Source organism: Neopelma chrysocephalum, unplaced genomic scaffold (genome assembly GCF_003984885.1).
Source record: "Neopelma chrysocephalum unplaced genomic scaffold, ASM398488v2 Primary Assembly neopelma1_155, whole genome shotgun sequence".
Classification (NCBI taxonomy): Eukaryota; Metazoa; Chordata; class Aves; order Passeriformes; family Pipridae; genus Neopelma; species Neopelma chrysocephalum.
The window spans coordinates 1978456-1999679 of NW_020897817.1; the positions used below are offsets into that span (position 1 = coordinate 1978456).

The 21224-nt window shown below is 45.9% G+C and overlaps 3 protein-coding genes across 11 annotated transcripts; 2 read left to right on the forward strand and 1 right to left on the reverse strand.

Moving 5' to 3' along the window:
* The first annotated feature begins 38 nt into the window (after positions 1 to 38).
* On the forward strand, positions 39 to 5077 carry ZBTB8A (zinc finger and BTB domain containing 8A). Its single transcript, XM_027701305.1, has 3 exons — positions 39 to 1217; positions 1653 to 1822; positions 2211 to 5077. The coding sequence occupies exons 1-3, from the start codon at positions 278 to 280 to the stop codon at positions 2541 to 2543; spliced, it is 1443 nt and encodes a 480-aa protein (XP_027557106.1). The 5' UTR covers positions 39 to 277; the 3' UTR covers positions 2544 to 5077.
* Positions 5078 to 6819: 1742 nt separating this feature from the next.
* On the forward strand, positions 6820 to 12818 carry LOC113976266 (zinc finger and BTB domain-containing protein 8A-like). 8 transcript variants are annotated; one of them, XM_027701298.1, is made up of 5 exons: positions 6820 to 6920; positions 8134 to 9095; positions 10628 to 10797; positions 11677 to 12026; positions 12179 to 12818. In XM_027701298.1, exons 1-5 carry the CDS (start codon positions 6838 to 6840, stop codon positions 12192 to 12194), a joined length of 1581 nt encoding a protein of 526 aa, XP_027557099.1. In that variant the 5' UTR covers positions 6820 to 6837; the 3' UTR covers positions 12195 to 12818. The 8 variants fall into 8 exon arrangements, with proteins under 8 accessions (XP_027557099.1, XP_027557097.1, XP_027557098.1 ...); XM_027701296.1 differs by having other exon boundaries at positions 11677 to 12009; XM_027701297.1 differs by having other exon boundaries at positions 11677 to 11997.
* ZBTB8OS (zinc finger and BTB domain containing 8 opposite strand) lies at positions 11663 to 21185 on the reverse strand. Of its 2 annotated transcripts, XR_003537057.1 has the most exons (10): positions 20975 to 21185; positions 19544 to 19710; positions 17746 to 17770; positions 17069 to 17190; positions 16764 to 16846; positions 16207 to 16259; positions 16000 to 16036; positions 14271 to 15355; positions 14101 to 14191; positions 11663 to 11892 (listed from the first exon to the last, which is right to left on the reverse strand). XR_003537057.1 is itself a non-coding variant. In XM_027701309.1 (9 exons), exons 2-8 carry the CDS (start codon positions 19629 to 19631, stop codon positions 15269 to 15271), a joined length of 495 nt encoding a protein of 164 aa, XP_027557110.1. In that variant the 5' UTR covers positions 19632 to 19710; positions 20975 to 21185; the 3' UTR covers positions 14199 to 14381; positions 15259 to 15268. The 2 variants fall into 2 exon arrangements, 1 of the variants encoding a protein (XP_027557110.1); XM_027701309.1 differs by lacking the exons at positions 11663 to 11892; positions 14101 to 14191 and having other exon boundaries at positions 14199 to 14381; positions 15259 to 15355.
* Between the last annotated feature and the right edge of the window lie 39 nt (positions 21186 to 21224).

The following is a 21224-nucleotide window of genomic DNA, read 5'->3' on the forward strand; positions in this document are numbered from 1 at the left end:
CATCCAGGGATGGAGATGCTCCCAGCTGTAGCACACCCTCCTCTGCCAAATAACGCGGTCTTGGCTTTGTCGCGTTCTCTTGGAAAATGAGTCTCTGGTTGTGCGTATCGTGATTTAAATATAATTATAGGTTTCGGTAAACGAGATTATATTTTTCAAAAGATGTCCATAAAATCGTGTCTGGAGTCTCTGGCTGAGTCGCAGGGCGCTGAAGTCAGGAGTGTAATTATTTTCTTTGCTTTTTTTTAGAGCGACGTTTCGTTTCATCTTTTCTGGGATGGAGATTTCCTCTCACCAGTTTCACCTCTTGCAGCAACTGAATGAGCAGCGCAGGCAGGACCTGTTCTGTGACTGCAACATCCTGGTGGAGGGAAAGGTCTTCAAAGCCCATCGCAATGTGCTGTTTGCCAGCAGCGGCTACTTCAAAATGCTCCTTTCACAGAGCTCGAAGGAGACGAGTCAGTCCACGACAGCCACCTTCCAGGCCTTTTCTCCTGACACCTTCACGGTCATCCTGGATTTCGTGTATTCAGGCAAACTGTCTCTCACTGGTCAGAATGTCATCGAGGTCATGTCGGCCGCCAGCTACCTGCAGATGACCGACGTTATCAGCGTGTGTAAAACCTTCATCAAGTCCTCGCTGGACATCAGCGAGAAGGAGAAGGATCGTTACTTCAGCCTCTCGGACAAAGATGTGAGTTCCAACGGCGTGGACCGATCCTGCGCCTACAGCGGGGGCTGGAGGGCGGAGAGCAGCCCCCCCCATTCCCACTCCAGCCCAGACCCGGGGACTTGTATGATGGGCGGGAACACTTGGAGCAACTTCAACTACTACCCGGCTTCTCAGAGGAACGCCCAGCAGCAGCTGTCCAAACACGAGCAGCGGCAGGATTCCGTCAAGAAATCCCGGCACCTGGGGCTGCAGCAGCCCTCGGACATCCCCCACTATAAATCCAGCAAGCTGGAGGACAGGGCTGCCGAGCCCGCCGGCCACCCCGCGCCGCCCGAGGAGCAGGTTCACATCGACGCGGAGGTTGAGACTCCTCACGTGGGCTACCAGTACGGCCAGGGCTCCGAGGGGATGCCGAGGGGCTTGGCTGTGTCCCAGCAGGAGCACGAGTCGCCCCGTCCCTCCGGCAAATCCAAGTCCTCCAAGGCTGACGAGCAGTACGGGAACATGCCCTCCATCCTCGGGGTCATGGGGAACTGGGCCGAAGGTGAGCGGGGTATTACCTGGGATGTTAAACCAACCTTTCAAAGTGAATCTAGCTTGTGATCTTCTGGGATATTTTTAACCTCATTTTTGTAGAATCCCAGAATGGTTTGGGTGGGAAGGGACCTTAAAGACCATCTCCTTCCACCCCCCCTGCCATGGGCAGGGACACCTTCCATGAGACCAGGTTGCTCAGAGCCCCATCCAGCCTGGCCTTGCCTGGGCTGTGATAACACAGCTAATGCTCCACTCCTCCTTTGTTGCACTTCTGTGTTATCTACAGCAAAACACAGGATCTTTGTGCTCCAAAGGACCTATGATAATATTTTTTTTTTAAGTAAAAAGCCACGTGCTATTCTGCTCGTAAAATCCCTTTTCCTAAAGTGTGACGTGACACCTTATGACTTCGTTTTGGGGGGTTTAATTTATCTTCTGACAGATGACCTGTCCAGGATGAGGTTCAAGTGCCCGTTCTGCAGCCACGTGGTGAAAAGAAAAGCCGACCTGAAGCGTCACCTTCGCTGTCACACAGGAGAGCGCCCGTACCCCTGTGAGGCCTGTGGGAAGAGGTTCAGCAGGCTGGATCACCTCAGCAGCCATTTTCGAACAGTATGTACTTTTAGGAGCTGCCTGATTTTTGTTTAATGTGCAAACCCTGCCTAATTAAACACAGTGGGAGCGTATCTGGTTGATAGAATCGACTCCCGTAAAGAAGGAGGTAATAGAGAATTAATTTGGTTTTGCTGCAGGCAATTTGAAGCGTGATTTGTAGGAAAATGGGGGGGAGGAATCTCTTGATTAATTGGTGGTTTGCAGAGGTGCTGTAAAGGAGCTACAGTGCCAGGGATGGGGCAGTTTAGTGTTTGATGCCCCTTAAAGTGAGTTAACGCCGCTTATTTTGAGTTAACGCCGCTTATTTTGATACCACTCCAACCCCGCTTTTTTTTTGTCGCCTTTGTGGATGTTGTATCCAAACTGTCCGTGTGGCTTTTCCCAGATCCACCAGGCCTGCAAGCCCATCTGCAGGAAGTGCAAGCGGCACGTGACGGAGCTGACGGGGCAGGTGGTGCAGGAGGGGACGCGCCGGTACAGACTGTGCAACGAGTGCCTGGCCGAGGCCGGCATAGACAGTATCCGCATTGACTTGGAGACTGAGGCGCCCCTGGAATTCCCACAGGACGGGGACAAGGATTCCAGGTGGCACTACGGCGAGGACAACAGGTCTGACGTGGAGATAGTGGAGGACGGGTCGACCGACCTGGTCATCCAGCAGGTCGACGACAGCGAGGACGAGGCGGAGGAGAAGGATGTGAAACCAAATATTAGGTAGCTGCCAAGAGGAGAATCGGGAATCCCGTGGGAAGAGGGAGAATGTACTGACCACACACACCCTCCACCAGCTGTTGTTAATCCTGCAGAGACACGTGGTTGAACAGGTCCAGGCTTGCATGTATTTATGGACGCGCCGCTGAGTCCGGTCTGGTTTGTTCTCTGAACCCTCCAATACTTTGCTTCGTGAGAAAGAATCCATCCTTAAATAGTGGATGAAGGAGGAAACTGCAGTATTCCATGGATAACTGTTTATAGCAGACAGTGGGGCACGTCTCAAAGCCTTTTTTTTCAAGGGAGTGAGGTCTAAATATTTTAAAACAGTCGCAGAGTGTCGTGAATTGCCCACTTTTTACACTTGTAGGGATGTGGGGTTTATGTCATGGGGTGATAAACAAAGTGTAAAGACCCCCCCAAACCAGGCAACCTCGCTTCAGTATTCATAAGGGAAGAGAATCTTCCATGAAATTCCATGTTATTCTTCGTAAGGAAAAAGGCAGCTAATTAAGAAAGAGCATGTAAAATGTTTTGGCACTTTTGTCTGGAAAAGGACTCCTGTAAAATTTATTACAATAAGGCAAATCTTTAGCAGATCACTCACCCAAGACCTGTTTCTTTACAAGAAAATAAGCACAGGAATGCCAGTCCTAGTCAACACATCCGAGACAAATTAATTATAAATATGGATCGTTAATTGATGCCAGGAGATGTTTCGTTCTCAAAATTGGGCTCTCAGACTGGGCTGTTTTAATAAACACTAATAAAATACTCTCTTTTGTTAAAAAACCTCTCAAAAGTGCCAGACAGGGTGGGGTTGTTGGGGTTGTCCTGGGCAGGGCCAGGAGTTGGACTTGGCTGATCCTTGTGGGTCCTTTCCCACTCAGGATATTCCATCCTGTGACCCTTCTCCAGCCTGTACAATGTGAGAACAAGATGTACTGGAAGTTGTAGGCATCACATTTGTGTAATTTCACCTACAATTAGGCTACAAGAGGTCGGGAAGGATGAAGAAATTTGACTTCTCTAACAAAATAAGCCACTTTGTCGTGTTGCTCAGTGAGTTTATCTTACCCAGCACTGTAAACGGGAGAGAAGCAGAAGGTGCTCCCAGGGTGCTGCTACTCTGCATTTTTTGGACAGACCTGAGTGTTATTCCAGTTCTTCATCCCAGGATCATGGGACTCAATGGCTGTAAGACTTAGAAAACTCCAATTTGTTTCTTTTTTTACAGCTTTGTAAGCATGTTTGGCTGAACCCCGGGGTTTATTACAGAACAATCCCATATGTATATATATATATACACTATATAATCTTTCCCAGGGACAGCTGAAAAAAAAATCACTATTTTATTTTTATTCGTGTAAAAACTGTATAACCTTATTAGTATCATCATGACCAGAGGTTTTTTTTTTAGTACCGTCATTCCAAGCTGCAGGTGACCAGCCCAAGGTTTCTTAAATGATAACTCAAGTGCTTCCTGCCAAGTTCAGTGTAAGCACCAAGCACCCTCCCCTCAGACAGTCCAGGCTGGTGGGAATCATCCTGCTTGGATGTCCCAAGGAAACAAGAAATGGTTATTTTATCATTCCTACAAAAATCACCATCACTGGCTTAGGATTTGGAGGGGAGAACTTACAAAACTTTCTGATGGCCACCATGAAAACATCTTTACAAACAAGACTTACACTGGGCCTCGATTTTATTTGATGCTTGGTCAGCAGCCCAGAAATGGACTCGGTGGGAAAACAGACATTTAATTTTCTTGGAGCTTTTTTTTTTTTTTTACTCCTGAAATGCCTGTTATTAAACGGCTCAGAAATATTCCTGAGCAACCTGAACTAGATCAGAGAACAAGAAAATCTATCAAAGAATATGGAGAGACTTGGATCAAATTCCAAGATGTTTCCCTTTACATTAAGCAGTATGACAATAAATTCCAGGTATCAGTGCCTGCTGTCCCAGGATACAAAGTGACTGGGCTTAGTCTGTGTGTGTTTGGGATGGATTAAGGGGAGGGGAAAATAAAGTGTCTCTCTAGGCCTGAAATCTTAACTGCCAACTGCAAAGGTCAGACTATTAAACGTTTCTTGATAGTGGGGGTGTTTTTAGAAGCAGAGGGATTTTTGGATCAATACTCAATTTAATTAGACGCCATAAATCTAAGAATACTGAGGACCAGATGCTTCAGAACAAGACCTGAAGTGGCTCTAAATGGGCAAGTGGAACAGTCTATCCACAGGAAGACAAATTAATTTTTACACAGGGGCAGATAAATCGTTGATTTGCCGGGCAAACAAGGGCTTTTACTGGTTTTATATGTGGATGTTATTCTCAGTAGCATAACTAGGTATCTGTAGTCATTTTTAAAGTATCTTATTAAGCTTGGAGTTTTAGCTCAAGACTGCGATTCCCACAGGTCAATTACGTTTTTATATTTTTTGAAAGTTACCATTTTTGCATTTGTTGCCTTAATTTTGGTTGTTGTTTCCTTATTTTTGTATTGCAAGACGAGATAAATGTTAAGTGCCTTCTGTTTTCTACGTCCTTCATTTTACATAACCAGTCACACCTTTTCCTTGTTTCTCTTGAAATGAAAGTTATTTGTTTTATTTTTGCCTCCTGCCATTGCCTGATTGTCTTCTTCATATCCCTGTGAGGATCATCTACCACTCAGCAGCAGAATAACATTTTCCTTCTTTTCAAGGAGGAAAGTAAAGACCATATAGGGACGTTCCCACTGACTTTAATTTTTTTCCTTGCATTTCTTTCATCTTCGTGTCTCTTAGGCACAAGGTTTAGTGCTGGACTTGATCTTAAAGGTGTTTTCCAACCCAAACCATTCTGTGATTCTTTTTGCTTGGCTTGTGTTTATTGTTGTGTTCACAAACCACAGGCAAGAGTGAAGAAAAAAAGTCATCATCATCCTCTGATTAGTGTCTCACCTCTAACTGTCCCTGTTTTCTGGCAATATCTTGCCATCCTTTCAAAGGCTGAAATGCTGAATTAAAAAATTCTCTTTGCCCCTTTTTCAGGTATTTCTTACAGAATTCTCCCTGCCACATAAACCTATGACTTGTGTGATGCTTGATCAGTTCTTTCATATCATCTCCCATTTTTTTTGTTTTCTATTAAATTACCTAAAGATCTGTATTTACTATCCAAAAAAAGTCACTTGTCCTTATCTTAAAGGTTCAACTGTTGTGTTCCCTTGCTCCCCCAGTTAATTAGAAAAAAAAAAAAGGCAAACTCCAAAAAAGAAAAACCCAGGCTCAGAATGAATCTCCCTTTTGATTTATATTCTATTCCAGTTCTAAAGAATTGAGATTAAAATAATCTTTAAAAATACCTCTAAGCCCACAGAGCTCTCACAGAGGACTGACACTGACTGCTGCAGGTTTCCTTCCAGGAATGCTCCATCCTCCAGGATTTTGGGGTGCCTCTCGAATTTTCAGTGATAACTTAGGGGGGAAAAAAGAAATCTTTGTTGGATGAGAATGTGGAATATACATTTCTTCCCTGAAGCATCTGGTCACTGCCAGAGTTACCCCATTACCGAGCCATGCCAGTATCTACCTTTCTTATATTTTAGTTATTGTTGGTTGGAGGCAACACATGTAAGAATGAAATAGAAGAAAAAATTCTCTAATTCTGCCTAAAGGGTTGAGTTTTGCAGAAAAGGATCTTACAATCCTCCAGTCCTTGCCTCCAGACTTTTTCCATTAGGTCCAAACCTGTACCAACGTTATGTCTGTTGAGTGATGGGTATAACTCGATTAGCTACTAAGAAAACCTTATAATAGCATTTAGTTAAATATTTTCTATACTGTTTAACTTAAAACCCTTCCATGTTGGGAGCTGGTGTAACCTTTCATCCCGTTTAACTCGTGAAATGCAGAGAGGCGGTTTATTCGGTGCATCAAGAATTCTAAACACAGCAGGAACACAGGACAAGAGGTTTTGTGAAAAAACTGGGAGGAGTGGCTGGGAAGAGCTTCCCCTGCCTTGGCTTAGCTGTTGGACTAAATTAAACTCTGCTGAAGTTCTCTCTGACCCTTGACTGTGCAAATAGGAATTGGTTTTTACCATGTTCTCCCAGCCCGCTCTGAGGAGGGAGCTGTACCCATGACTGTTCCCTCTCAAAATGATTCAATGATCTCGAGGAATAAGATTGAAAGAGTCTCATCCTCTAACAGGCAGGAGTTTGGCATCCTGATTCCATCTTCCACGCGGGACGGAAGGCAGGGCGATCCGTGCACTGCACACAGCGCTTCGAGCACCAAAATTCCGTTACAAAAATGCCGCGATATGGAGCCGATGTGACAAATCCCACACCGCAGGGCTACTACAGACGCTTCCCGCTCAGGTGGCGCCTTCAAAGGCACACACACACACACACAAAGGTATCCCGGGCCGGGGTTAACGAAGCCTCGTGTGTGCGGGAGGGCCTGCGGGGCATCCCGCGGGTGCGCGGGGCGCCGGCGCCGGGGCGGGCGCCGGGGCTGCGGCTGCAAACGGGTGCGTTGCCCCTTTAATTGTGTCCCCAGCCCTCGGGCGTCCGTGTCCAACGCCCACGTCAGCAAATACCTTTTGTTTCTCTCTCCCCTGCTCGGGCTGGCGGGGCGCGGGGGCTGCGGGAGCGGCGTCGCCTGCAAAGGCACGGCGAGCCCCGAGGCGGGGCCCGGGGGGACCCCCCGCACGAACCCGCCCGCCCGCTCGCCCCCGGCCCGCGGCAGCGCCCGCAGCACCGCCCGCCCCAGCGGCCCCTTCTGCCCCCGCACACCCGTGGGAAGGAGCGGGCGGGCGGGCGGCGGGGCCCGCGGGCTCCCCCCCCGGGGGAGCGGCGGCGGCAGCTCCGCCCGGGAGCCGCTCGGTGCCCGCCGGGGCTGCCGCGTCCCCGCCGGGCGCCATTTGCAGCCCCGGGCGCGGCAACAAAGGGGCTGCGCGGGGCGGGCGGCGAGTGCGGGGTGTGCGGGGTCAGGGGGGTGCGGGAGCGGGAGCGCCGGGCACGCGGCACCCGGGAGCGGGAACACCGGGAACAGCGGGCACGCGGGACCGGGAACATCGCGGGCATCGCGCGGCGCCGGCACCGAGGGGAGGCTGCGGGCGGCGCGCCCGGCCCCGGGGCAGTCCGTGCCGGGGATGGGGATGGGGATGGGAGCGCTCGGGCGGGCGGGTCCGGCGCCGTCGGGCATCCCGGGGACGGAGGGACCGGCTCCGGGGGACGGAGGCCGCCGCCGCCGCCACCGAGAGCGGCCCCCGGTGCGCCGGGCAGGGGCTGCGCCCGCCGCGCACCCGCGTCAGCCGCGGCTCTGCCCACGGCGGGAGGGCCGAGCGCTCTCGCTCGGTCTGAGAACCATTAACGCCTCGGCGGATGCGATCTTCGTTCTTTCGGGATACTAAGTAATCCCCGCTGGCGCGGCTTTCCGCCTCTTCTGGAGTTGTTAAGTTTCTTCTCTCGTGTTCCTGTAGCAGCCGCAGGGGCTTGGGAGATACATTGGGAATGTGATAACGTTTTGTGAATTGGAGCTCGTCTCTTTAGGGTTCAGCAACGCTGATGCAGATTGTCACGATGATGTTTTTTTTCTTTACAGCAAACCCTCCTCTTACTCCCTGCCTGGAATGGAGATTTCTTCTCACCAGTCTCACCTCCTGGAGCAGCTGAACGAGCAGCGGAAGCAGGACTTGTTCTGTGACTGCAACATCCTGGTGGAGGGAAAGGTCTTCAAAGCCCATCGCAATGTGCTGTTTGCCAGCAGCGGCTACTTCAAAATGCTCCTTTCACAGAGCTCGAAGGAGACGAGTCAGCCAACAATAGCTACATTCGAGGTCTTCTCTCCAGAGACGTTCATGGTTATCCTGGACTTTGTGTATTCAGGGATATTGTCCTTAACCGGTCAGAATGTCATCGAGGTGATGTCAGCTGCCAGCTACCTGCAGATGACAGATATTCTCAATGTCTGTAAGACCTTCATCAAGTCGTCCCTGGATATTAATGAAAAGGAGAAGGATCATTACCTCAGCCTCTCGGCCAAAAGCACGAGCACTGAGCCTGCCCGTCCCACCCTTTATCGCTCCAGGAGGAAAGCAAAGAGCAACCCCCGGCGTTCCTACTCCATCCCGGATGAAAAGCCCGGTGTGAACGAAAACTCCTGGAGCAGCTACGGCAGCTACCTGTCCTCGCAGGTGGTTCTGCAGCGGGCAGAGACCCAGCTGTCGAAAAGAGGCAGAAAACAGGGCTCGGGCAGGAAGCGCCGGAAGCACCTGGGCCTGTCCCAGAGCCGGGATTTGGGACAGTGCAAACCGGACAGAGCCGGCGCCTCGGATTCCAGCCCCATGTCCAGGGTCGGGGAGGAGGCCGAGTTCGATGCGGAGAACGACGTGGGTCGAGATGATTACGGGTGTCATCGCGGCTCAGAGGCGGTACCCAAGAGATGGTCCGTTACTCAGCTAGAACAAGAACTTTCCAGAACTCCCGAGTTCATGGAGTTAAAGGCGGAAGAACTGTACACCTCTATGCCCACAATTTTGGGTGTAATGAGTAGTTGGAACGAAGGTAAAAAAAAAAGAGGAACGGTTTGGAAAAGTTTGGCTTTGTCTAGGAGGATTCAGGTGATGTTTTGGAGAGAATTTGTATGGCTGCATGGAAACCAAAATAGTGCCTAGGCTGAGAGGTGAATTTATCTACTCAGGAATTTGCAGCCAGAACAGGGCATGGGAAAGGGGATGGGAGAGCGTTACCCAGGTATTCTGGTAAAGTTAAAACAAAACATGCCTGGTTATTCGGGCCCAAGTTGGAATTTAATGAAGCTTCAAGAGCTGTAATTGACTTGGGGACATGAAGGACTGAATTTCTCTTGTAGATCCCCAAACCTGGCACTAATAATTCAACCTCAATCCAACTCAATTCCTTCACATGAGAGGTCCTGGCATTGCTGGGATGTTGCATTTCCCTTGGGGTCCAACCAGCCCAAACTTTGTGGCTGTTTGGCCACAAACATAAAGCATCCAAGCTCCTGATGGACTGTCAGCATCTGCCTGAGAGGGTGGGATAAAGCTGACAGGTCTATTCTCATGTGCATTCTTTTGGAAATGAACATATTATTCATATTGTAATGGCACATTCTGAAGACTTCAGGCACCCTCATATATTAAGCAGAGATTATAAATGTCAAAGCTATGAACCATTAGCTGATGGAAAAGCTAATGGTTCAGACAGTACAAATATATATAATAGCTACATATTTATGATCATCTGTATGTCTAAAAAATACCCCCAGTAAGAAAGAAAACACTTTAAAATGACCATTTAACATGCTCAGTGAGAAGTACGGGCTTGGGGGGGAATAGATATATTTTACATATTAAATATATTTTATGTGTTTCATGTATTTTATATATTTCATGTATTTTATCTATTTCATATATTTTATAGATGAAATACATTTTAGAGAGGAAATACATTTTAGAGATGAAATACATTTTTGATATGAAATACATTTTACAGATGAAATAAATTTTACAGATGAAATAAATTTTATAGATGAAATGCATTTTTTAGATGAAGTGCATTTTTTAGATGAAATGCATTTTATAGATGAAATACATTTTATATATGTCTCTACATGTGTATATACATGTGTATATACCCTGAAGCCTATATTTTACATAGTTGTAGATTGTATTTCATATATTATATATTCTATTTTACATTTTACATATTATAGAATCATAGAATCAGCTGGGTTGGAAGGGACCTCCGAGATCATCAAGTCCAACCCTTGTTCCACTACTGCTGCAGTTGCTAGACCATGGCACTATATTCCATAATGTCACAGAATATTCTGAGTGGGAAGGGACCCACAAGGATCATCAGTGGTCCATGTGGGGATCAAACTCACAGCCTTGGCACTATTAGCACTGCTAATAGTTCCAACCAACCAACCAACCAACCGACTTAACGACTCCGACAACACATAATACATTTATATAAAATATTGGGGGGTTTTTCCTATTTGCTGACGGATCAGGGATAGCAGGAACTGCCCCTTTCTGAGCTGACAGCCCTCCCCTGTGCCCTCCTGGCAGGTGACCTGCCCCGCATGCGCTTCAAGTGCCCGTTCTGCACTCACACCGTCAAGCGCCGCGCGGACCTGAAGCGGCACCTGCGGTGCCACACCGGGGAGCGGCCGTACCCCTGCGAGGCCTGCGGCAAGAGGTTCACCCGCCTGGAGCACCTGCGCAACCACTTCCAAACGGTACGGCCTTCCCTTTCCCGGGATAGATCCCAGGGAATAAAACCCACCACGGAGGGTCCGCCGGTACGAGCCGTCCGGGCGTTTCCAGCGCCGGCGCCCCAAAAGCTTCCTCGAAGCTCCGCGTCGTCAACCTTAATTATTCATTATTTAACTTGGCAGATCACGTTTAAAATTTTGTTGGTGTGATGGTTTCAGTCTAGGCCTTCCTGGAGACCAGCTTGTAACCAGGAAGGAACTAGGAAAGTGACAAAGGAAGTATTCCATGCTATTCCTTTATGTAACATGGGGTATAAATAAGGTGTAGATCAGACAGCTCGCTCTCCTCTCTTCCGGCGAGGTTCAAGAACAGTAGATCCCTATGTGGTCCTGCTTATCTGAAGTTGAGGCCTGTATTGACTGCTGTTATCTGCCACGTGTGAGGGGAGAGTGCTGGGCCACATCCAGCCATCCTGCTTCTCTCAAGGGAAGTAGTGAGATCTTGCCAGTTCTTTAGTTTGCTGGTCACTGGGTTTTTAGATCGTGTAGACCTGTTTTGGTTTTGTCCCTTTTCGTCCTATTTTGTCCTTTTTCCCTTCTCCCTTCCCCTCTTCCCTTTGGGAAGCTATTTAGGGGTTCTGGGGTTATAGATATATATAATACTCTCACTGTATATATCTGTTTCATATGTAAAATATATATTTTTGCTATAGCTTCGGCTGCTTGGGTTTTTTTTTTCTTCCCTCTCTGGGAAGCAGACCCTCTTGTCAAGTTTCGGAGACTTGGCAGGGAGCCAGCTCGAAACTTGCACAGTTGGTTTTGTTGTTTTTTTTTTTTTTTTGTGGTATGATTCCATTTCCACCTTCTAAAAAAAATGTCCTTTTTTTCGGGATCCATCTCCAGATCCACCAGGCCGGGAAGCTGATCTGCAGGAAGTGCAAGCGGCACGTGACGGAGCTGACGGGCTGCGTGGTCCAGCAAGGGACGCGGCGCTACAGACTGTGCCACAAGTGCTTGGCAGGAGCCAGTTTCGACGGCAGCACCCCCGAGGATCTCAATGCAGGACATTCCCCCGTCTCCTCCTCCTCCTGTGCGGGGAACAAACGCCCCAAATGGGCTCTGGAGGAGGAGGAGGAGGAGGAGCAGAAATCAGATGAAGAGACGGCGGAGGAGGAGCCGTATAATTTGGTTGTCCGACACACTAATGATGATGTTCCAGATGAGGTAGAGGAAAAGGTGAAACCAAATCTTAGGTAGATATTTGTGTGCTTGTTACCTCGTTGTATTCAAGGTTAAATTGCTCGCGTCCTACCGGCTAAATTCTGGTTTGCTACTTGAAGTATTGCTGAAATTCTATTTTGAGAAGCAAAATTTGGGCTAAAACAAAGTTGTTTTGTACTTGCAGACATGGAACAGTGTAACTGCTTCTAAATGTCATCCAGAAAGTACTGAGAATCATAAGATATCCTGAGTTGGAAGGGACCCACACAAGGATCATCACAGTTCATCTCCTCACTTATTATCTGGAAACTATTTAGAAGAATTGGTTTATGTTTCATCAAAGACTTGCTCAGAGCTCCTGCTCACAATGGAAGCGGGAACCAACCTACAGTTCTACAAAGGTTCTGTATGATACAGATTTTTTTTAAAAAGCAAAGATTGCAACCCTGCTTTGAGAAAGTCTTACTGAAGTGAGCAGCCAAGAAACGTTGAAACACCTTTATTTTTGCTGGCATTGTAATTATCTTGTACATACACTTCAAAAACTTCCTAAGAAAGGAGCAAAGGAAACAAGTGGAATTCTTCCTGCTGAAGAACCTATTGAGCAGAGCTTTGTTTTTTTGTTGGGTTTTTTTTTGAGTGAACTTAACTGCTTCTTAGAGTTGAGAAAAGCATGATTAAAGAATTCCCACAGCCAGAGTAGAGTAGTGGCCAGAGCATATGTAGTGCACTTGGGTAGTATGACTTTGCCTCTTTTGTACTGTGAATTTTATAGAAAGATACACCAACATGGTTCCAAGGAAATAAAAGTGCAATCACTGGAAGTACCTTGTCAGGTTTTTTCCTTTATTTTTTTTTTCCAGGACTGGTACAAGATTTCCTTAAACTCCTGTTCTATCTTATTCTAGGAATAAAGATGCCAAGTTTAATTTCAGTGGGACAGTTGTGGCTTAGATCACGGAGCTACTTCAAGAAAGGTTTTCCTGCTCATACAAATTTAGGATGCTTGACAGCATAAAAAACATTTGTTTCTGAGAACAAAATCCCTCAGAGGCAAAGCAACCTTTGTAATTCTGGAGTCTCCTCAGCTTTTTTACTAACAGTGTTTTTTTTCCCCCCAGTCATTTGGATCAGAGAACCTGCACTTGGTAGAGAAACTGAAAATGCTCAGTGCTAAAATGATTAAAAAAATACATCTCAGGGGGAGTGTACAGTACAAACATTCTGCCTGGGAGCAGAGAATGGCACTCCCAGTGGGTACTGGTGATAAAGAGCCACTGTTTGGTCTCATGTCTCGCCTGGTGCTGTGTTTTCTTTCCTGGTAGCAGCATCTGTAGCCCGAGGTTACTGCCAAGCAAGTGAAAATTCCCTGCAGGGAATCTGAGAACAGGCCTATTGATTCACATCCAGGTTCTCCCTGTCTCCAAGAGTTGCCATGAAACTAGGAAAATGGGCAAGCCTGTAAAACAATTCCCCAACTCTCCCAAACTCCAGCCTTTTTCAGTTTAAGGGTTTTCCTTGCCTTGGGATTTGTACCTTTAGGAACCACCAATGCAGGTCTTTTCCAAGTACTTCATCACTCTGCCCTTAAACTTGTCTAACCTTCCTCCATGAACAGCATCCTTTGGCACCCCCAGAAGGGTTTGCAGCCTAAGAATGATTTTTAATTACCCAGTTAATTGTCTCAGTGGGTCCCCAGCTCGGGGAGAGGCTGCAGCCAAGGCATGGGGCTCCTGGGAGAACAACACTGAGCTAAAACCTGCCACTGCAAATGGAACAAGGCAGATTTGAGGCCTGTTTTACAGTAAGCACTTAATAAATACTGAAAAAGAAACAGATGAGTAACTTACTTAGTTCATTCCAAATGTTTTTCTAGCAAGTTCCTGCCAGCACTTGAAAAAGCAGAGCACTTCACTGTTTTGCTGCAGCAAAAAGAGACACACGGGGCATCTCAGTGTTGGTCTCCAAAGTTAAAATTTAACTCTTAATTATTTTCCTTTCCTTTTAGAGAGCTGGACAAAAGGCAAGGCTGCCCCAGTGCTGCCCTCAGCCCCTCACCCACCTCCCCACAGCCCCACTGATGCCCTCAGAAAAGAGTCCACTCACCTCAGCAGGGAGCAAAGTACAAGTGTCTGGATTCACTGGTCAAAAATCACACACAAATCCCTGGATCCTTTCAGTCCGAGTTTTATTTCGGCTTAAAAAATAACAGGGGTTTTTATCCCTCAGTCTTTACAGTATGGAAATAAAACCAGATCTATTTAAGCTGACTTTACAAGGTAAGACATTACCTCCAGAGCTGAGGCACGTGAAGCACTCACAATAACAGGCCAGGCCTGTGCTCCCCACATTTAAACAGCAATGGCAGGTAACACACCTTTGCCAACCTGTGATTTAAAAGAAAACACACTTTCCATTATCCTTGATTAATTTTGATTCAGTGAAGCCCATAAATCCTTTCACATTAAAGGACTGCCTTCACTGTCCTTTCTAAAGGGTGATCCAAACACCATCTGCTTTTATAAAGAGAATCCTTTTTCACAAGGCACAGTTGGGATGAAGCTGCAGAGAGCCTGGGGCACCCCTTTCCAACCTGGTGCATCTCCTGGCAAAGCTGCCAACTTTTTAGGGGGATCAGAGGTGATATGAGGATTCCATGGTCACATGCTTTAGGATTTCAGGTGGAAGTTTATTTACAGCAATTCAGCACCACCTGCTGGCACGATTTTTGGTTTTAAGTACTTTTAAAGGTGTGGTGGTTTGGTTTTTTTAATTGGTTTAATTTTTTTTTTTTTAGGTGTCTTTTAAACAGTCAGAATTTTTTCCACGTTAAATCTGAGCCACTGCAGCTATTTGGGATTTGTATAAAATGGAGGAGGGATGTCAGCTCAGAATTAGAATAGTGAAATCTGCAAAGGACATCACATAGATGAACATCATCTCCTGCCACCCTACAAAAGGGGAGCATTTTAGTTAGGACCTTCACTAATTTCTGTATTTCATACATATGTACCAGCCTCAAAAGCTGACTACCAGCATTCCTGGGAGATTTCCAACTCCTACAGATCTCCTCAACATCCCCCAAAACCCCAACTTGTTCTTTTTATTCTCTGTCTCACCATCTTCACATGAAAACACTGGCTGACCTTCCCTGCAGTTACTCCCTTCAATTTATGATTTTAACTGCCCAATTCCTTGGTTACTTCCACAGGGATTACAGTTTTAGGGGACTTTTGCCAGCCCATAATATCCACTTGGCCACACTTTTCTTGCTTTAAATATCAATGATGACAAAGACTTCTGGCTTTTCATCCTCACAGATCTGCATGGCCGAGTAAGTGATGGCTTTGACCTCTGTGCCCTGGAAAAGAGACACAAACCCAGGGATTTTCTAAATGATATCTTTTGTCACAGTTCCTAACACACAGTTCTTATCACTTCCCTCAAATGCTATCCAGTTTCATAGTTCTTCTCCCCCAAAAAACTGACTAATAAGAAAAATGCCATATTATTAAAAAAAAAAAGGAGTTCTTCCCTTATTTTATTGGCTCTTAATGCCACAAATTCCTCCTCTTGCCTCTGACAGACCATCCCCACGTGCTGTGCTAAAACTGACAGAGCTAAAGAGCTGGCAGGAGATCAGGATTTGCTTCTGGCAGTTCTTTAGGGGGGAAAAAGAAGAAAGAAGCAAAAACTGATTAAGCAAAAGGCTGTGCAGTAGTGTGAAACCCAAACCCATGTGCACATTCTGAATATAGGTTGGTTTCCTGTGTTATCAGTATCACAAAACCAAAGCCAACTGTTGAGTTTTGCTAGGGCTGAGGAAAAGTCAGGCTCAGGTCAACAGTTTAAGGAACACATTCACAAAAAAAAAAACCCAAAAGTTTAGTGTCTGTGATTCCACCCAGTCATGTTTGTACTTGGATGTCTGGAGGACTCTGATTTAAAAGACACCACACATCCCACTCCTAAATGGAAAAGATGGACAGAGGAAGCAGTGCATACCTGTGGGTGTTTGCCTAAAGAGAACTCTTCTCCCCACCTTTAAAAGCAAAAAGAAGAGAGGTTGGAACTTTGGTAGTATTTACCAAACGTGATAATTAGTTTCATTGATGAGTACAGAGAAGTGAGATTTTCATTTAGAGCCTCAAAGGAAGCAAAAAAAAAAAAAAAAGTCCACCTTCCACTTTTTAGATGATGGTTTAAACTCACCCAATTGATCTGATTTTGAATTGCATTCGGTCGATGTGAAGCACTTTCACCTCCTGCAGAAAAAGCGAGAGGAGAAATATTTCAGTCACATCTCCCACCTTCAGGCAGAAAATGTCAGCAAGCCCCACTTGTAAGGGTCATATTTCACTGTTTAGGTGGAATCTAAAACCAGAGAATGTGACATACATTGCTACTTGGAACATCAAGGCAGCAGAATGTACAACAGCAGCTAATAGTTGGTGTTTGTGGTAACAAAGCTTAATGATTTCTGGAGTTTTTCTGCCCTGGGAGTTCCAATTCCCCACATGTTGTGCTGAAATAGAATCAGAGAATTGTGGAGTGGTTTGGGTTGGAAGGGACCTTAAAGCTCATCCAGTGCCACCCCCTGCCAGGGGCAGGGGCACCTTCCACTAGCCCAGGTTGCTCCAAGCCCTGTCCAGCCTGGACTTGTATTTGTCATGTTCCTTTTCTTCCCTAAAACACCATTTCTTTCAGAGCTGGTATTAACAGGGAACAGCCTTGTCCTACATGGAAAAAGATCAAACCAGGACACTTACCCTGGGTACAAAGAACTCATTAGCACTGAATTTATACAGCCACTCATCCAGGAGGTGGAAGAGGAGAGACAACATGTCGTGTCCTGTGTGGTTGAAGCAGAGATGTCAGTTGTTGCCTCAGCAAAAACATCCAACCATTTTTTAAGAGGACATCAGATGTTCAGCTTATTAGAAGACTCAGATTAGTGATGTTTAATTGGATTTTAACTAACTGCAGTGCCGGCCCATGTAAAAATTCAGATTTTTGGTACCTTTTTCCCTTCAGGTTTCATAACTCCCCCCATGAAAAGTCAACACAGCCTCACCTTCTGCCTCCACCTCTATTGTATCCACGGGTTCCACGGTCTCTGTATCTGTCATGTAGCCAAACATGGCCATGACACACTGTTCAAATGCCTCTTCCAACGTGTCTCCCCAGGCATGGAGCCTAAAAGGACGTGGGACAACTTACTGCACTGTGACAAAGAGAAATAACCCCAGAGCAACGTGCAGGTGAGCAACCAGGACAATGAGAACGGGAGGATTCATGCAGAGGAGCTGAATGAACAAACAAAAAAAAACAACTTGCTTTCCAGAAAGAGAAGGGTTTGTGAGAAGAGCTTCTTAGAATATGGAAAATAGATGTTTTACAGCCACCAAGGAAATTCTTCCTTGATATGGGTAATTGATGTCTGCAAAAGCAAACTAGGCAGAGGAAATTTGGTTTAAAAGAGGTGAAAATGAGATTTCAAAAGACGTTTCCAAATAACACAGAGGTTTGGTCAAAAGCACCACAGGAATATTAGAAAAGGAACTAAACATGATTCTGTGTTCTCCCAAAAGCAGAAGCAAAATTTTACCCCCAACACACCCAGTGAGTGACATTTCATAGCTCCACAAGGTGTTACATCTACAACCAGTCTTTGGCAGTTACTCCAGACTTACAGCAGTGCAAGAAATAATGAGTTTATCACAGTGAGAAATCCCAGCTGCCCACACTTACTGCACATCTGCTGTGTGATCCAGATCTGAGGGGAAGGAAAAGGAGAAGCCATGATGCCACCAAAATGATTTAAAAAATTAAGGATTATAAAATATATAACATCGATACCTGATTTTCTAACAAGAACTTTTTGCACTCATCCTCAGACATGAGAAATCTACTCTGCAGTATATCAGAAAAACTTAGCACAGGGGGAATTTTGGATTATTTCTGCCAAGCATAAAAAAACTCCTGTTTAATGTGATTGTTTGAGTGCCCTCTGTGTCCAGCTCTGTGTGCAGGGTTGTTGTAACCCAACAGGCTTCTACAAGGTCACTGCAATAAAAAAGAAACTTTAACCAGGACTAAAGAGTTTATGCTGAAGTCTGCAGGACTGAAAATTATTCATGCAGAGGATGAGATTTGCAAATATTTCCAGCTCAGTGAGGAAATACACCTGCCCACACCCAAAAACACCCATTAGGCAAAGAGAAGAATTTAAAACACAGTATGTGGTATAAAACAGAAAGCAAACTTTACTAATAAAGCATGATTGCCATGTATTGAGTTTTACATTTATATTTATTCAGAGGAATGAGAGAAATGCAAAATTACCCCCAAATTTTGGCAGAAACAGAACTAATTTGGGATGCAAAATAAATGCCACAGTATGATCACTTCAACTAAAAGATTGTCCTGATGCTGTTTAGAGACATCACACACTGTTAATGGATTCTCAACAACAGTCTCTAAAGCAAACAAATTCCAGTGGATGTAAAAAGAAGGATAAAACCTCTCCCAGTTATGGAAACTGTGTGACTACTGTAACATGTCACAGTACCTCTGCTCTGCTATCAAACAAAGATCTGAACACCTCCTAAAAATATAAATTCTGACAGAGGAACAGGCACAGTCCCTCCAGACAGACATGGAAAACAGGCAGGGAATGGTCTCCTGCCTGAAGTTGGCCCTTGGGCTGCCACCCACTCACTTGACATCCTCTTAGAAGCCATTCCAGGGGTGGGGAAAGGAGAGATAATGATCTTTAAGTAGAGCATGGAGGAGTAAAAACACCACAGAGAAAACCAACACACTCTTGAACGTCTCTTCCTGTATGAGAGAGGTAGAAAAATGTCCTGCCTTGCTAAGAAATACCTTGGAATTCTTGGGTTTGTGTCTGATGGATTTATGAAGGAACATTTGCAACTACTGTGATCAGGTGTGAGATAAATGTTTGATACAGTTCTTTGGGGGGTTTTGTTTGTTTTATTAAAAGAATCAGCAAGCAAAGGGACACAGGACAACCTTGGCACTTGTGTGACAGCCAGATCTGCCACACACGAGCTTCTAGAGCTGAAGGTTTCAATCTAATCTTTGTCCTAAGAGAAAACTAGGCTTTTTTTTCCCCCAAAGAAAAATCCCCTATAAGTCATGTCAAGGGGTTTTTGGAGGCAATGACACCCAGGGGAACTTTTCAAGGTGAGACTTTAGTAATTTATTTTTATCACAATTTTTTTAGCACCCAAAGCAAGAAAAGCATTTGTCTGTGACAAAGAAAATTGGAGATCTTTCTCTCTGTCCTGCTATTTTCTGTGCCCTCATGATTGCAGTGTCACACACACACACTGGATCAGGAAGTCATTAATTTAAATATATATAATTATTTTAAAAATATGTAAAATATATCTAATAGGTAAAATATATAAACTGATACATAAAAGATAAAAAATGTGTAATAAAATTAGAAAATAAAAACGTATAAAATATATAATAAAACATACAAAATACGTAGAAAATTTTTATTATTATAAATACTCACATTCATATTTCTTACAGAGTGGAGGGTATTTGGCCTTGACAGCCTTCTGCTCCTCTGTCAGGTTGTAATCCCTCTCATCTGCTGCCATGGCCGTGGGATCCAACTCTCCCTCACTTCCTGGGGGTGGAAAACACGGCCACGTCCTGGAGTGACTCAACCTGCTGACGCTGTGGAGAACAGGGAGAATTCCTCTCAGTTCAGCCTCTCTGCCCTGAGAGCACTTTGGGAACACTCAGCCACAGGCTCAGCTATTCCAAATGAGTCCTCAACACACATAATTTCGGTTGTTTCTCTCCCAGTTGGGAGGTGGGAGAAGGTGGGAGTTCAATCCCACAGCACTCGCCCCGTGTCCAGCCATGGAAGCCAAGGGATAACATTCCTTATGGAAATTGTGGACTTTGGGCTTTCCTGGGCATAATCATGTTTCTCCCTCCTTACTGTGTGTGCTGAGCATTCCATCTGTCCACAGATAATAAAATACAGCTGTAAAGTGAATTAAACTCTCATTCTTCAGGTGACTGCTCCTGAATTTCACAGCTCAGCCCACTGTGCATCACACAGCCACCTGCAATACCTCCAAAAAATCCCTAGACATGACTTACAGGGGAAAAAAAAGTCTAGTTTTCTCTTAGGACAAGGATTAGATTTAAACGTTCAGCCCTAGAAGCGAATTCTTGGCAAATCTGGCCATCACACAAATGCAGAGGTTTTCCTGCGTTCCTTTTCTTCCAGTTCTTTTTAATTAAAAAAAAACTGGAAAAAACCAAACAACTGCATCAAATCTCCATTTAAAAGTCTAATTCTCAGAGCTGACCTTAGCAGGTCCACCAGACACAAACTGAAGAACCTGATTAACTCCAGGGCAATTAATTTTCCCCCCCAGATTTCCAGACATAATAACCATTGTCACTATTTCTTTCTTTTTTGGGGCATCTTAAGATTTACCCACAGACGAGCCCAACACTTCCCCGAACAACGCAAATGATAGATTTATAGATATCCCATAACATCCAGGCTACTTTTAAACAGAAGCTGGTAACCAAGGCTTAGAAGCAAAATACAGCATTTCCAATTTCGATTTTTAGATGTGTTGCAATGAGAAGCCTGAAACTGAGAAGCCAGGGCTCCTCTGGGGAAATAAACCCAGATATTGATTCGATATTTGATATTTGCCGTGCGATTTTAAACCTGTTGGCTGTGGACGGTGAGATCCCCCGTTACCCTCAGCAGCCGACCAGAACCAGCAAATATTACGCCTGTAGAGCTCACCGAATTGGGGGGGGGAAGGAAGATATTAATGCCTATAGATAATTAATGATTATAGATAATTAATGATTATAGATAATTAATAACAAGCCGAGGATACTCGAAGGCGTCAGGGGCAGCCCTATGCGGAGGGAGGGCGGGCCGCGCCTCGGCCCACACACGCACCGGTCGGGTCCAATCCCGCTCCTACACGCTCTGTGGTGACCGGAGGGAACCGCGGTCACGGTTCTTTCCACTCGGGAACCGGGATCGCGAACCGGGAACAAACCCCAAACCCCGCTGGCCCCTCAGCGCGGGGGTCGCGGCCCCTTTAAGAGCGCGAGCGGGGGTTGGGGGGGTGGGAAGATGGCGGCTCCCGCTGAGGGCAGGGAGCGCTCCCACGTGACCGCGGCGCGCGCTCGCGTCCCCGCCCCGC

Coding starts and splice junctions, on each gene's coding strand:
- ZBTB8A (XM_027701305.1), top strand. CDS start 278: ATGGAGATTTCCTCTCACCAGTTTCACCTCTTGCAGCAACTGAATGAG. Junction 1,218..1,652: donor CATGGGGAACTGGGCCGAAG/GTGAGCGGGGTA, acceptor ATCTTCTGACAG/ATGACCTGTCCAGGATGAGG. Junction 1,823..2,210: donor TCAGCAGCCATTTTCGAACA/GTATGTACTTTT, acceptor GGCTTTTCCCAG/ATCCACCAGGCCTGCAAGCC.
- LOC113976266 (XM_027701296.1), top strand. CDS start 6,838: ATGCCGCGATATGGAGCCGATGTGACAAATCCCACACCGCAGGGCTAC. Junction 6,921..8,133: donor CTCAGGTGGCGCCTTCAAAG/GCACACACACAC, acceptor TTTTCTTTACAG/CAAACCCTCCTCTTACTCCC. Junction 10,798..11,676: donor TGCGCAACCACTTCCAAACG/GTACGGCCTTCC, acceptor ATCCATCTCCAG/ATCCACCAGGCCGGGAAGCT.
- ZBTB8OS (XM_027701309.1), bottom strand. CDS start 19,631: ATGGCAGCAGATGAGAGGGATTACAACCTGACAGAGGAGCAGAAGGCT. Junction 17,191..17,745: donor GATCACACAGCAGATGTGCA/GTAAGTGTGGGC, acceptor ACGTCCTTTTAG/GCTCCATGCCTGGGGAGACA. Junction 16,037..16,206: donor TTCAAAATCAGATCAATTGG/GTGAGTTTAAAC, acceptor TTGCTTTTAAAG/GTGGGGAGAAGAGTTCTCTT.